Source organism: Microtus ochrogaster (assembly GCF_000317375.1).
Source record: "Microtus ochrogaster isolate Prairie Vole_2 chromosome 14 unlocalized genomic scaffold, MicOch1.0 chr14_random_1, whole genome shotgun sequence".
Taxonomy (NCBI): domain Eukaryota; kingdom Metazoa; phylum Chordata; class Mammalia; order Rodentia; family Cricetidae; genus Microtus; species Microtus ochrogaster.
This window is the reverse complement of record NW_004949096.1, coordinates 28553233-28569148: the sequence shown is the minus strand read 5'-3', so window position 1 is coordinate 28569148 and position 15916 is coordinate 28553233. Positions and strand designations below refer to the sequence as shown.

Below are 15916 nucleotides of genomic sequence, written 5' to 3'. Positions count from 1 at the left end.
GGCAAGGCTGGAGGCTGCACACCATAGAGGGGAGGAGGGAAGAGCAGACAGAGACTGCAGTGGGAAACTACATAGAGGTGCACACTGATAACAAGTACTTAGTGTCTCGGGCTCAATAAACTAATCCAATATACAGAACACACATGTTCTCTGGAGACACTGGACCTTTGGTGGAACCAAACATGTCCAGAACCAGAACTTCTACTGAGCAGCAAATCTGAAGTCTTGAATCTCACCACCATCCATTCCCTCTTCCAGCCTTCCTCAACTGTCTTCTTTCTCCCTCCCTCATCCCCACTCTCTCCTGCTCCCTTTTCCCTATTCTCTTTTTTCTCTTCCTACATCAACTTCTGATCTCCCAAGTCTCCTTTTTGGGGGCGGGAGGTTTGAGACAGGGTTTCTCTGTGTAACAGCCCTTGCTGCCCTGGAACTAGCTCTTGTAGATCAGACTGACCTCAAACTCACAGAGATCCGCCTGCCTCTGCCTCCTGAGTGCTGGGATTAAAGGTGTGCGCCACCACCGCCCAGCCCAAGTCTCCTTCTAAAGTACTATGGTCCAGAAGGGTTTTAAGTATGACAAAAGCCATGTTCAGGGGCACACCTGTCGTCCAACATCCAACCAAATCAAACTTTGACTCTTCAAATGTTCAGTGTGCAATATACCAAGTTTGTGGTGCTTTGACTGAAAATGCCCCCTCCCCTAGGCTCACAGAGAGTGGCACTGTTAAGAGGTGTGGCCTTGTTGGAGTAGGTGTGGTCTTGTTGGAGGAAGTGTGTCATTGGGAGTGGACTTTGAGGTTTCAAATGCTCAAGCCAGGCTCAGTGTTACTCTCTCTTCCTGCTGCCTACCAATCCAGATGTAGAACTCTCCTCTACCTCTCCACCACCACATCTGTCCACCACCATGACAATAACAGACTGAACCTATGAACTGTAAGCTAGCCCCAGTTAAATGTTTTCCTTTATAAGAGTTGGCTATGGTCATGGTGTCTCTTCACCGCGATAGAAACCATAACTAAGACAGAATTCAAAGCTAGACTGGACTACTTTTATGGTTCCTTAAAAACATAAAACATGACATAACCCAAGATGGCTCTGGAAATTCTGTACTCTATCACTTCTGAACAGGTGTATGAAAATACACGTTAGTTACAATTCAAGACTATTCGGTGTGTGCAAAATAATACCCTCTAGGCTGACCCACAGAGTTTTCTGTGGCTGCTGTGTTCTGAGCCCTTCCTTATAGTTTGCCCTGCGCTGCTGAAGAGTCCCCTATAGGCTCAGCTCTAGCAAAGGTGTCTAGTCTGACAGGCTATGGGCCACTAGCTTTCTGACCAGTAACAGATGAACAAAGGCCCCCTGTTACAGAACTCCTGTGACTGCAATGATGACACAATGCAGCCAACCACACTCCACATGCAGAACAAGTGGGTGCTGGGGGCTCTGCCTGTGAGTGTTCCCTTACGCCTATCACCCTAGAGGTAGGGTAGCTACCAGCAGGGCAGCCTTTACAGGGCAGTGCATCAGACTGCTTGAAACACTCCAACCTGGTGTAGTGGCACACACTTAGAATCCTAGCCCTTAGCAGGTGGAGGCAGGAGGATCAGAAGTTCAGTCATCCACAACTATACATTAGGTGTGAGATCAGCCCTGGCTGTACAAGATCCTGTTTAAACATAACAAAGCAAAACACCAAAACCTTTCTAGTTATTATGTACAAATTCGAGTCTTTATGGAATACAGTTTCTTCTGTTTCCTCCATCTCCTAAGTTCAAGCTCACAGAGGAAATAGGAAGGCGAGCAACACTGTGTGTGTGTGTGTGTGTGCATGCATATGCGTGTGTGTGTGCATGTGTGCTTCTGCATGCATGCCTGGCAATGCAGGCAGAGTAATGACTGGCTACAGGCAGATGAGCCTCATTCACTAGGAAATCTTCAGGCATGGCAGGGAAGGAAACACACAAGGTGCAGCCTTTACTCCTATTTATTCAGACTGGAAACTAACCCCTCAGAAAGAGAGACACAGTGAGCACACATGTATTTCTCTATGGAAGAGACGTGCCCAGCTCACTTACGTCCTTCCAAGTACACAGGAAGGCCTATTCTTCAAATACCTGAGAACCCTCTTTGGTCTTAGTGGACTTTTAGCAAACAACTCAGTCAGCCAGGGAGAGAAGGGTGGGGCACAGCTGGCATCAGTCCTTGCAAGGCAGGGTAAGCCCTTGCAGCAATGCTCACTGAAATCACTAACATAAGGACTACAGGGTTGGGCTGGCCCAACAGGCTGACTCCTGTAACTTAGAACTTGAGGGCACAGAGAGGTGGCTCATCCTCACGGAGGGAGGGTACATCCCTTCGGGCCTCAGTTCAGGACACTAGTGCTAGAAAGGGCGGAGCCCTTGGCACCCAATCCTGCACAAGCCCAGGCTTGCTTCATTCTCACAGGACCTGTTTTCTCCCTCTCCCAGAGGCAAAGCCAAAGGAACAGCACATGAGCCATGAGTAGAGCAGCACACACAAGAGCAGGCCCAGGCTGTTCAACAAAAAACAAAGTGTCTTCAAATTTCTTTCAGGCTAAGTAAAATCAGAAGGGCCTCACAGAGGCATACTGGAGGTCCCTTCATGCACGACTAAAATGCTACCCTCTGATCCTATTATTAAACCTCATTCCCCGTGTTCTTTATTGCACTTTACCACCATCACTTATTCTTTCTCCAATGCATGCAGCAACTTATAATTTTCTACCTAACTTACTTTGCAAGCGATGCCTATCGCTGCATTTTCAACTTGGCCAAGAGGTCATTTTTGTGTTTTGTGTTGTGTTAAGTCCCCAGTCCCAGGAAGACAGGCACTCAGTATTAGTGGAAGGTGGAAATAGAGCTTTAAACCAGGTGTGATGGTACATGCCCATAACCCCAGCATTCAGGAGGTGGAAGCAGGGGGATCACAAATTCAAGGGTTCCATAATGACTCTGAGGTCAGTATGGAATCCATTAGAGCCTGTGGAAGAAAGGAGGAAGGGAGGGAATGTGGGAGGGAGGGAGGGAAAGAGGGAAGATGGGAGGGAGAGGAAGATAGAGGCAAAGAGAAAGAAATAAAAGAAGAAAGAGAGGGAGAAGAAAATTAGGAAAGAAGGAAGAAAGAGAAAACATGCCTTAAATCTCCAAACTCTGTTGAAAAGCCAGGCAGAACTCTGACCTCAAGCTGCAGAGGCAGGTCCATGCTTCTCCACATTACAGTCATAGCTCCCTGGTGCCCAAGGGTAGTATAGTGATAGAGATGAAGATCACTGTGGTCAGACAGACTCATCTGCTAATATACGGTGTGGCCTGAAACATGTTTCTTTACTTTCAAAACCCTCAGTCTCCTCATCTGTGAAGCAGATGTTCCTCCCAGAACTGTGGTGGACACCCCAGCCAGCATGGTGTTCACTACAGTCTCTACTGTCACCTTCACCACAGTGACATGTTTCTTGGCACGTTTATGAATTTCCAAAATGGTTTAACTGAAGAGGGCAGACCCTGAATGTAGGGAACATGAAACCATGGGCTGAGGTCTAGAACTGAATAAAAAAGAGGAAGGAAGCTGAGCATGGATTTCATCTCTCTGCAATGTGCTCAGCTGCCTCACACCTGCCGCCGTGGCTTCCCTGCTCCTCACACCTGCCGCCGTGGCTTTCCTGCCAGGATGGGCTGTAGCTTCAAACTGTGTCCCAAAGTAAGCTTTTTTCTCCTCAAGCTGCTTTGTCATGTACTCTATTACAGCAACAAGAGTCTCTGTCTTAGTCACTGTTCTGTTGCTGTGAAGAGACACCATGACCATGGCAACTCTTACAAAGAAAGCATTTGACTGGGGCTTGCTTACAGTTTCAGAGGCTTAGTCCATCATCATCATCACTACAGAGAGCATGATAAGGAGCATGGCCCTGGGAGAAGTAGTTGAGAGCTACAGCCAGATCCACAGCAGAGAGAGACTGGGCCTCAAAGCCCACCCTTGATGACATACCTCCTAATTCTTTCAAACAGTTTCAGTCCCTGGCCACAGCATTCAAATATGGCTATGGGAGCTTATTCAAGCCACCACAGTAGCTAATAAGTCAAACTGGGATGAGGGGTGGCTATGAAGAAACTAAAGTGGTTCCTCTGCCTAAGGAATGTGTAAGAGTATGAGCTGCAGGCTGGAGAAGCCCTGAGACGCTGGGAGCAGAGCTTACTGGACTAGTCTGGGGAGTCTGGAATATCAGACTGCTGAGAGAACATGGCAGCTGCGGCCATGAGGACTGTCTCAAGAACTCGGCTAGAGGCTATTGGAGTCACAATCAGGCAAAGAATCTAGCTTCATTTTGCCCGAATCCTGAGAACTTGAGTGCAGCTGACTTCAAAAGCAGCGGACTAAGTTGCCTTGCAGAGGAATTTCAAGACAGGATAGTATTCAAGCTGAGTTAGGTTTACTGCTCACTGTTCGGATCTGGATCTGCTGGGAGAGAGAAAAGTGCCAGAAAGGTATGGAAAATGTGTGGTTTGGCAAAGAAAGGAACTTGAGAGGATTTAAAGTAGTGGATAAAAAGGATGCAGAGAAAGCAGCTGAAATGGTTACAGAACATCCTGCTGTATTTGGAACACTAGCAAAGGGACCCCGAAGGCAAGACCTCACCCACTGAAGGGTCAGCATTCAACAGTGCAAGTAATGGCCACCTGGAGACTGTTTCCCCAGGATAAGCTTCCAACGCACACGGAAGATACTGCAGCTACGGTGGGAAGCCTGTCAAGCTGCATCTCACACGAGCAGCAGAACCTGGCAGCATGCTTCCTGTGGTGCTGGTTTTGCAGGTGTGGAAAAAAAGATGCAAAGGTGAGTGGGTCGTGGAGGCCTTCACCAAGGCTCCAGCAAGCTACTAAGGCAAGCAATGTGTGGCAGGGCTACAGTTCCTGCAGAGGCCCCTAGAGGCCATTGTATGAAGCTGGGAAAATGAATCCTAAATTCCAATGAAGATCCTAGCATATTGGGAATACCAAGGCTAAATGACGTCTACCTAGAAAAATAGCAGACATGGAGTGAAGTTGGCCCAAGAGTCTCTGCACACTGCAGGCAGGAAGGCAGCAGAGCTGGAGAGAAGCTGTCCAGCTGTTGGGACTCAAAGGACTCCATGTGTAACTACAGCTTTTGGTGTTTGCCATCCTGGGCTTTGGTCTTGTGTGAGCGTCTATCCTTTCTCTGCTCCCAGTGTTCCTGTCTGTAATAGGAATATTTCTTCTGTGCCATTTATATTGGAGTATAAAAATTGCTGGGCAGTCCTCATTGTCCGCTATGTAAGTCCGGTTCAAGCTGATGAGGGAGAGGGACTTGATCGGGGAAGGGGGAGGGAGATGGGAGGCGGTGGCGGGGGGGGGGGGAGGCGGAGATCCTTAATTGAATAATAAAATTTAATAAAAAAAATAAAAATAAAAAAAAAGAAAAACACATCAAGATCTAACCCTCAAAAAAAAAGAATAAACAAAAGCAGAACATAATAAACAGCTATAAATGGCACTATCCTTTAAAAAAAAATTGCTGGGCAGTGGTGGTACACACCTTTAATCCTGGCACTTGGAAGGCAGAAGCAGGTGGATCTCTGTGAGTCTGAGGCCAGCCTGGTCTACAGAGTGAGTTCAGGACAGCCAAGGCTACACAGAGAAACCCTGTCTTGAAAATCCAAAAGAAAAAGAAAAAAGAAAGAAAGAAAATTGCTTTTATTTTAAAGGGGCTCATAGCTAAAAGATTGCCTTGAGTCTAATAAGGGACTTTGGACTTTTAAAGGATATTAAGACTGTTAAAGACTATGGAATGTTTGGAGATAGACTAACTGAATGTATTTTTGGAGTATGAGATTAAAATGAGATTTGAGGTGTCCTGGTGAAATGCTATTATTCAAACTGATGTGTTTAAGTGATAAGATGATCAGAGGTGGAGCTGTGATGCTTTATCTTGTAAACTTGACACCATGAATCACCATGGTAACAGGTAATGAATGCTTCTTAGTATGTCTATGGGGTGTTTCCAGAAAGGTTTAATTAAAGGAAGGAAGCCTACTCTGAATGTAAATGGCACCATCTCATAGGCTGGGGCCCTGGACTAAAGGGAGAAAACAAGCCACTACCAGAACTCATGTCTCTGTATCTAACTGCAGACGCGTGAGTCCTGCCACCTCATGCCCCTGTCACCATGACATCCCCTCCATCTTGAACTGTACCCTCAAATATGAACCCAAACAAATCCTGAAGTTGTTTTGTCAGGTTTTTTATTTTAGCAATAACAAAAGTAACTAAGAGTGCTCTTGGCAATCTTCTTGAGACTAACTAGGAAAAGACTATCCAAGGTTAACTTTTGTAACAGGAAGCTCACATATATACAAACATATGCTATAGCATTCCATACATAGTGAGCTAGTGTCATCCAGAAGCTGAATTATAGATAATTCCCCCATATTTGCTTTAATTATCCCAAGAGATAAAGTGGCCAGTGTGACATGGAACACCCCTGGCTGCTGTCCTCTTGAGATACCTAGAATTCAATGCCTTCCAAATAACCCTCTTGGGTCAGGCCATGCGACCCATTAATGCCTGTTTATGGGACACTTTACATACCCCTCCTCAAAAAAGATGAAAACCTAGTTATGAAGTGGCTGCTGTGTCTGCACAGATGAGAAAAACATAAAAGACTAGTGCTAATTCCATGACTACAGGGCTAGTGATGCGGGGCATCAGAACAGTTTTCTCTACCCAGAGGACTCCAAAGATAGGTCTTTCCCCAACAAGAGGCAATCCTTGTGAGCAGCAAGATTTAAAGGTCGGGAACATAACAATGGTTCCTAAGGTCCTGGTTTCCCACTCACTCTCTATTAACCACTAGCTGATTGGTTCCTAGAACAAAATAGTTGTTCCCCACTTAGATCTTTGCAGCTGACAACACATTAGCACCACAGCTCACACACAGCTTTTTTCTCATGCTGCTGCTGGCTCAAGTACTCCCCACCAAGCCCTGACCACTCAACGACATTTTTTTTTCTTTTTTCTTTTTTTCTTTTGTATTTTACATGGGTGAATATTTGCCTGCAGGGCCAGAAGAGGGCACTAGATCACATGGAACTGGAAATACAGGCAGTTGTAAGACATTATGTGGGTGTTAGGAACAAAACTCAAGTCCTTTGCAAGAGCAGCAAGTGCTCTTAACCACAGAGTCATCTCTTCAGCCACCCAATCTAATGCCAGCATCCTCTTTAGCTCCCAGTTATTTATGTGCTGTCTCTTTCATCACCCTGACTATTCAGAGGCCTTAACATTCTCTGATCCTCCCTTGCTCACTAACTTCTATAGCTCAGTTTAGGAGGAGATTCTGTGTCCATTTTATAATGCTGGACTCTCAGCATAAACTCCAATACGGGTGCACTCAGGAAAGGAGTTATCCTCTTCTCTCCACTGAAAAACTCTCCAAGAAGCCTCCTCTTACTGGTATAAAGGTCTAATCTCTTTGCAGTTCCTGCCCCAGAAGTAAAAAAGCTGCTCTGCTCAGAGCACTCACCAGGTTATGCTGGCAGTGGGGCCACGGTCAACCAGCCAAGTAGTCAGAGAACTATGAAGCCAGCTAGGGGTAAAAGCCCAGCTCAAATAAGAGGGTGGGGGGCTGGAGAGATGGCTCAGAGGTTAAGAGCACTGACTGTTCTTCCAGAGGTCCTGAGTTCAATTCCCAGCAACCACATGGTAGCTCACAGCAATCTATAATGAGACCTGGCGCCCTCTTCTGGCATGCGGGCATACATGGAAGGAATGCTGTACACATGATAAATAAATAAATAAATAAATAAATAAATAAATAAATAAATAAATAAATAAATAAATATTTAAAAAAAAATAAGAGGGTTCGGCCGAACCAGGGTCCTCAAAGAGACTGCATGAGGACTACATTAGCATCCTAAAGTAGGGGCATGTGATAGTTAATATTGTCAGCCGGACAGGATATAAACACGATCTATAATCTATAGGCAACAAGATCTACAATCATGTAGGAGAGAAAACTCTATGGCTGTCTGCAGGAGTTTCTAAACTGGGTTAGCTTATGTTGTAAGACCCATCCTAACTGTGGGCAGTGCCATTCTGTGGGCTGGGGACCAAATAAATAGGAGATGGCAAGCTGAGCACCAGCCTCTCTCTCTCTGCTTCCCGGCCACGGAAGTGCCCTGACTGGTGGCCACATGCTCTTGCTGCCATGCTTTAAAAAGGAAGGGAAGGTTTGTTTTAGTTCATAGTTTGGGGGTACCCCTAAGCTGTTTCTGTGACATAATTTTGTCACAGCAAGGAGAAAGGTACTAACACAGGGCGCTTCAAGTATGGCAGGTGAGGGGTGGGCTTCCTGTGGAACAACAGGTAAAGTAAAATAGGAAAGCTCTGTACAAGAGAAGCAGGAGGCACTAAAGCTGAGGGGTCTTGGCCCAGAGACACCACAGTCACTCAAATCCCACCCACCTCTGCCTGACACATGCTGCCTACCCCCTTCCCTGTGCTGTTTCATTTCCTCTCAGAAAATTTTGTTTTGGTTTGATAGTTGCTGCTAGGCCTTTGGGAGGATTCTGAGTTTTGTTTCTCTTCTTGTTTCTAGGATACCTGAGCTGGCTCCTACAGCAAGATCAGCAGGAACAGTGTGGGGGCTGAGGGTGGTGCTTGGCAAAGGAGGTAGGAGAGCCTGCACTCACACAGACTGAGTGCTTCCCATGTGCCTAGGGGCACAACAGTGAGCACCCCCTCCCCACCACAGACAGGAACCAAAGCTGAAGCAGCCATTTGCAAAGAGAGAAACCCAGATTCTAAGAAACACACAGGTCAGAGACCAACCTGGGAATGTTGCCCAGGGTTAGCCAAAGCCAACCGTACTCAGGAAATCTCCTGAGAGAAACCATGCCCAACCCAGGAGGAGGACTCCCAGGCAGCACACTGGGCTGCAAGTGTCTGTAAAGATAAGCACATACTCCACAGCTCCAGGCCTGGCATCCAGAGGTAGAAGGTAGGAGAAAGGGGTCAGAGTTCCACACTTCCCAAGGCCTTGACACAGGGCTCAGCATACCAGAGACAGTACCCCAAGCTTTCCTGCACAGACTCTATCTAGCCCCAGCCCCACTTCAACAAGAAGGGGCCTGGTTTTCCCTGGCTGGGGCAGGCAGGGGATGAGTGGAATTCCCCTGAGGCAGGCAGTACTAGGTTATTTAGCAGGGCAGACCTTTCATCAAGTCACTTGGGGGAGGGGTGTCCAGTTTTTGCCAGGCTAAGCCACTGTAGCAACCATAGGGCCCCAATTATGGACTAAACATGATAGGACCCTTAGGAGAGACACCCAACTCAGAACCCAGAGGCAGAAGACTCCCTGGTAGACTACTCTGCACATAAACTCAAATGGCAGGTAGACGGTAGAGAAAAAGCAGAAAGCCTGGCCTTTCCCCACTCCATGCCACTGTAGAGTCATTGCGCTAGGGTCAGGACAGACACTGGCAATGTAATTCTGAACAAACTGCTTCACCTTGAATCTCAGTTTCCTCCCCTCATCTATGGAGTTGAGAACATACCAACCTCAAGCCTGTAGGCTCACGTGCTCCTCCTGCCCCTGCCCCAGCCTCTCCAGTACTTGGTATCACATAGCAGAGCACCTTAGTATATAGAGTTTCTAAAGTTGATGTAGTGATGGCTACAAAACTCTAGAAAATTACTAAAATTCATTGAGTTGAGCTTTATTTTGCTAGGAATCAAAACTAAGGTCTTGAAAATAGGTAAGCACTGTGCCAGTGAGCTCTGTCCCAGACCTGAGTCAGACACTTTTAAACATTTGGTATCACAACAAAGCAATTAAAAATCATTAGACGTATTGTTAAAGGTGGTGCTTGAGTGGGGTGGGCCAGTGGTGTAGTGGGCATGGATCTGTCTATGGATCGGAAGAGGGCGCTGGGGTTAGAGAGATGGCTCAGCAATTAGGAGCACTGGCTACTCTTTCAGAGGACCAGGATTTTATCCCTAGCACCCACATGGTGACTCATAACTATGTGAATTCCAGTCCCAGGGCACCTGATGTCCTCTTCTGGCCTCCATGGGCACAGGGCACACACATGGTTCACAGAGTGTAGGCGGGTCAGTCATACACATAAAATAAAATTAGTGTCTTTTTTTTTTAAAGATGGCGTTGGGAATCCTATATAAGAAAAGTACAGATATGCATGTGTGGAAATAGGAGTGGTGTCATGTCCAAATATCAACCAGTACAGAGTAGAGCAAGGACAACACCCGAGTTTTTTTTTTTAAAGATTTATTTATTTATTATGTGTGCAGCATTCCTTCCATGTGTGCCTGCATGCCAGAAGGGGGCGCCAGGTCTCATTACAGATGGCTGTGAGCCACCATATGGTTGCTGGGAATTGAACTCAGGACCTATGGAAGAGCAGTCAGTGCTCTTAACCACTGAGCCATTTCTCCAGCCCAACACCCGAGTTTTTACTTAGACATATTTTCTTCACAGAAATGGCATCAAAACATTAATCTAGATGCATCTCTCAGAAGATTCCAGAAACCTACTGTCCTCAACTAATTTAGCGTAATTGTAATTGACACTCTTCTCCCCAAGGCTAAGGATGTCACAGGAAAGATGGTAAGAGCCAGAGGCAGTGGATGACGTCAAGGAAACTCTTTCCTGGACACAACATGGCAATTACACATATGAACTCACTGTAGCTGTGGCTGCATTCACATGCTCTGAGGAAGTTCAAGCCAGACAAAGTGCTGACATGGACGGGGTAGGGAGGGACAGAAGTGGTGAGGTGGGCCCAAAGTCCCACTCCTGAGTGAGGAGCTACAGGCTTGACAGCTACTGGAAGAGCAGAGACCTGGTAGGCTGACCGCAGCCAAGGTCAGGCTTCACAACCAAGAGTAGCTGGGCAACACAAATTTGACTTCATGGGCCTTTAAAAAGGGAAAGAGGAAGGAGCCAGAAAAGGAGTGGGAGATGGCGAGAAGGTGGGGCACAAAGTTGGATGGATAGAAAAGTGGAGTGGGCCTGGAGCAGCAGGGGGAAGGGAGTGAATCTGATCCAAATAATGATATGAGATTCTCAGAGGATTAATAAAATGTTACTAAAAAACAAAAAATAAGCTTTCATGCAACAAGACCTTTTGAAAAGCACTTACCCAGCGGGGTAGGCAACTAAACCTGACCGGGGATCACAGGCAAGTCCTCTGCCTCCCGATACTGTGATTCCCAGCACCTTCTCCAAGGTCACCTGTTAGAGCAAAACAGAGAAGTGATTTATTGTAGACACAGCAGGGCTGGGATGAGGCACTAAGGGCTTCTACAGCATCTCTTCAGCACAATTTTCCCTACAACCTTATCTTCAGGAAAACGAGCCTATGACTTCTTCAGACTTTGTTCTGACCAAAAGCCTCTTGATCACATGAGAAAAGTCCAGTAGTGAGTACCATCGGCATTTAACAGGCTCCACCTGCAGTTGCCACAACAAAGAAAATGAAAGGGTTAACGTACCCCTTCATAACCAAAGAGAAACAAGCACTCTCAATGAAAGAAGACACTAAGTCTTGGCTAGGGACTGGGATCTGCTGTCTGTGGACTCACATGAGGTCAATGATCTTCAAGCATTTACAGACCATTGGGTTCTACCTACCAATAGCCAGAAGAACGTGAGGCATCCACTGGGTAACTTGGACACCACTGATCTGCATCCCATCGTGGGCTACCCCTCCATCAGAGGATTCCACCTCCCCACATCTGACAGTTCTACAGTCTAAGAGTTTAGGAGGCCAAAGCAGGCTGAATGCTGTGTTTTGCAAATCACAGATGCTCAGGGTACTCTGATTATTGTTATTAAGCCACAACTCCCACGGAGATGAAAGGGAAGCCCGTGTAAAGTGCTGGAGAGTCTGAGAAGACATGACACACGAGACATCACCACCACACAGAACCCCCACAAGATTAACCTCAAATTAATTCATTCGTCTTTCTGTGGTTGAGGTCATGTGAGAGCCATACTGGCCTATAACTGCGGAATTGTCACTCCTTGGTGCTTTTTGTGACAGTTTTTCTGGTTTCTCCAGATCCAGTCCCCTCCAGGGCTGTCAGTACTTCCTGCAGGAGCCTTCCCTCAGGGATGTCCTTGTTCTTCCTTGGTTAGAGTGTATGAGTGGCCACGTGAACAGAGTGTACTCTCCTATGAAAACTCTGCCCTGGAGTCTTGGAAGGCCAAGAGTAGAGTAAGCCGGAAATATAGGGCAAGATAGAATCTACTATAACAGGCCAGTTTCTACAGTGGGGAAGCCCAGAGTCAACTGAAACAGTCTTTGATACACATTCTTTCACTGGCCTAAAGAGAAGAACTGTTGGAAGTGATTTTAGAGGGCCCGTTTAGACTCTTACCTCAGAGGTTCTCTGACCACACACATTCACTGTGGTACATGTGAGCACATCATACACACAATAAACATAACAACCAAACTAAACTCTTACCTCAAAGGCCATTTCATCTATCTCTCTATCTCTCTATCTCTCTATCTCTCTATCTATCTATCTATCTATCTATCTATCTATCTATCTATCTATCTATCTATCTATCTATCTATCTACCTATCTACCTATCTACCTATCTACCTATCTACCTATCTACCTATCTATTTATTTTGGTTTTTCAAGACAGGGTTTCTCTGTAGATTTGGGGCCTGTCCTGGAACTAGCTCTTGTAGTCCATCCAGGCTGGCCTTGAACTCACAGAGATCCAGCTGTTTTTGCTTCCCCAGTGTTGGGATTAAAGCCATACGCTCCCACCTCCCGGCGGCCATTTTATTTTTCATTAGGTAGAAAGGAAATGCCCTGTGGTTGATAAAAACTAAAATAAACCTCCCAAGGTAGTACAGTTAAAACCTACAGTCCAGTCCAGTACAAAAGGCTATTCAAGCCTTAGCAACTGAAAATAAAACAAAACAGGAAAAAAAACACTGAAAGAATGCAGAGGTCTAATTACACACCTGTAATCTCAACACATGGGAAGCTGAGACAGGAGCATTATTATGAGTTTGGGGACAACCCAAACTATAGAGTGAGTTCTAAGCTGGTCTGGGCTAATGAGCTATCTCAAAAAACAACAACAACAACAAACAAAAAAAACCCCACCACCACCAAAAAAAAACCTAACAAAACAAAGAAACAAAAAAAAATTTCTCAGAGTTAATTAAGAGTCATTTAGGCTTCTTAGGAATATAGGTCAAAAATTCCAACATACAGCCAGGTGATGGTGACGCACACCTTTGATCCCAGCACTCACGAGGAGAGGTAGGTGGATCTCTGTGAGTTTCAGAACAGCCAGGACTATACAGAAACCCTGTCTCCCCGACTCCATCCCCCCCAAAAAAGAATTCCAAACATGCTTACTCAGTAGAGTCCATCAGTCCAATCACCAATCACCCCACGGTTCACTCATCCCTGTGCCCAGCTGAGGTACTAACCCTAACAAGCTAATGTTCGTCTGCCTATGCTAGACATTCTGGATAGCAAGTCTGAATTTCTCCCAGTCACCAGGTACTGACTGCAGACACAAATTCACCCTGGGGAGACTCTGATTTAGTTAGCGCAGACCGGGATCTCGGCACTGTGCCTTTATTCCCCCAGAGGAAGGAGCGGTCTGCAGCATCCCTACTGTCCTTTCTGCCTGAGAAGGGAAAGAGAGGAGGAGCCTAAAGCCACCATGTCTCACGTGGAAGGTGAGGGTATGGAACAAGTACAGCTATACACCTCCAATTCTCTTCAATTCATATGAACTGAAGCAATCCTTTAGATTCAAATGTGTACAATCCCTTACTCCCCTACGGTTCAGTGTTGGTCCCGAAGAATGAGACTAAGTGTGCTGGATCTCAGCTGCCCTTCCCTCATAGGACTGTGGGTACAGAACCCAGTCCTACAGAGAATCTTGAAACTGGTTGGCAATTTTTAATAAGATAAAGCAGAAAGATTCAGTTTATGCATAACCTAAAGACCAGTTTTCATAGTAAAAAAAAGAAACGTATTTACTATGATTCATTCATAGTAAGAAACATGCTTTATATAGTGACCCAGTGTGCACATGCATGTATGTGTGTAGGTAAACAAAACTGAGGTACAATTATCATAAAACAATAATTACAGTATATGCTTTAATATACTCTAATATATTCCTTTTAATTCTGATCATGACCATTTTATCAACTCCATGACCTACAAACGGGCTGGAAGACTAAGGTTGAGAAGCTTGCCACACTTGTTCCTGCCAGGCCTAGGGACTGGCTAACCACTGAGTCTTTATATTTTGTCACTTTCCTCTCAGGGCTCCGCACACAGGGGCATACTTCCTGGCTAGGAATCCCACAAGCAGGAGTTTGCCTGGGCTAAAATCTTGGCTCATTTTCAAAAGGTTTCCGGGTTTGGTTTTTTTCTGGCGCTCTGAAGTAGTCATCTAAGGAAGGGAAGCAGTTTCCTTTGGCGCTCTGAAGGGAGGAGCACAGGAAAACATTCGGGGCATCAGCTGGTTTTTATTTTATGTTCTTAACTCAAACCAGCTTCCTGTTTGCAGGGAGATTTAGGGCTAAACTCCTCTCTTAAAGGATCTGGGAGTCCCCAAGCTCTTTTGAAGCCTGAAACAGCTAGGCTCACTCTGCTATGACCCTCCCCCACAGATAACGTGTTTCCCCTTTCCTCTCTTCAGAAAGGTAGTAGAGCTTCCCCGGCTCTTCGGAAAGGAGGTAAGCCTGGACACCAAGGCCTCGTGTACCAGAATGCCACCAGTTGTGTGCAGCGGTGTACACCAACCCTGACAGGCACAGCTTTCCCCACAGCCAGTAACAGCATCGGGAGTCTTAGCCTCTCAATGGTGGGAGTGCTTTACCATGGCAACCAGCAATCAGTCTAGGATTCTCCCCCATTCTTGGGGATCCTGCAATACATAAACTAGTGCACCAATGAGTTCCAATGACTATCATCTTTCAGTTGAAATGTGTCTGTACCTCCCAAATGTTCTCCCAGCTTCGGGCCTTGCCTACTACAGTCTTTTCTCAAGGCGGCTGGCCACACTGATTCTTTTAAACATAGATGAGACCATGTCATTATTCAAATCCTTCCAATGGCTCCCACTGCCCTTAAAGTTCAAATTCAAACACTTGGTTTAAACTTAAAGAGGCCTAAATCACCCAGCCTCTGGCTATTTCTCCGAGATCATTTCCTATACTCTCTCTTTGTTCCCTCTACTCCAGCCACCTCAGTCTCCACAAGCACCTTGGACTCAACAGCTCTTCCCTTAGCTATTCTGACAGTGATGTGACTCAGGCCTTTGTTCAAAGGTTTTCTCCTCAGGAAGGGCTTTGTAGAATTAGCTGTCATCATTTCTAGCCTTCCTCAGCTTGACTTTACCTCGTAGTATACACAGGCAGGTAAGATGATCACATCATCTCTGCCTAGGGGCTTCCTCATCACACAGGAGCCCTCGAGGACAGGGTTCAGATTCCCATCACTTATTCATATATCCTAAGCACTTAAAAAAAGCTAATTTATTTTTATGTGTATGAGTGTTTGCATACATGTATGTATGTGTACAACATGCATGCTTGGTGCCTGAGGAGGTCAGAAGAGGGCATCAGATCCCTGGAACCAGAGTTACCGACAACTGTGAGCCACCATGTGGGTACTAGGAACTGGACCCAGGTCCTCTACAAGAGCAGCCAGTACTTTTTTTTTAAATATTTATTTATTATGTATACAATATTCTGTCTGTGTGTATGCCTGCTGGCCAGAAGAGGGCACCAGACCTCATTACAGATGGTTGTGAGACACCATGTGGTTGCTGGGAATTGAACTCAGGACCTTTGGAAGAGCAGGCA

At 46.0% G+C, this 15916-nt stretch overlaps 1 protein-coding gene across 3 annotated transcripts in view; it reads right to left on the bottom strand.

Moving 5' to 3' along the window:
• The window catches only part of Mapkbp1 (mitogen-activated protein kinase binding protein 1), a 56004-nt gene that overhangs the window by 16746 nt on the left and 23342 nt on the right, over positions 1–15916 (bottom strand). For all 3 annotated transcript variants that reach the window (XM_026787709.1, XM_026787710.1, XM_005364289.2), the window contains exon 2: positions 11195–11286. In XM_026787709.1, coding sequence (XP_026643510.1) covers positions 11195–11286 — 92 coding nt within the window. The remainder of the gene's footprint in view (positions 1–11194; positions 11287–15916) is intronic.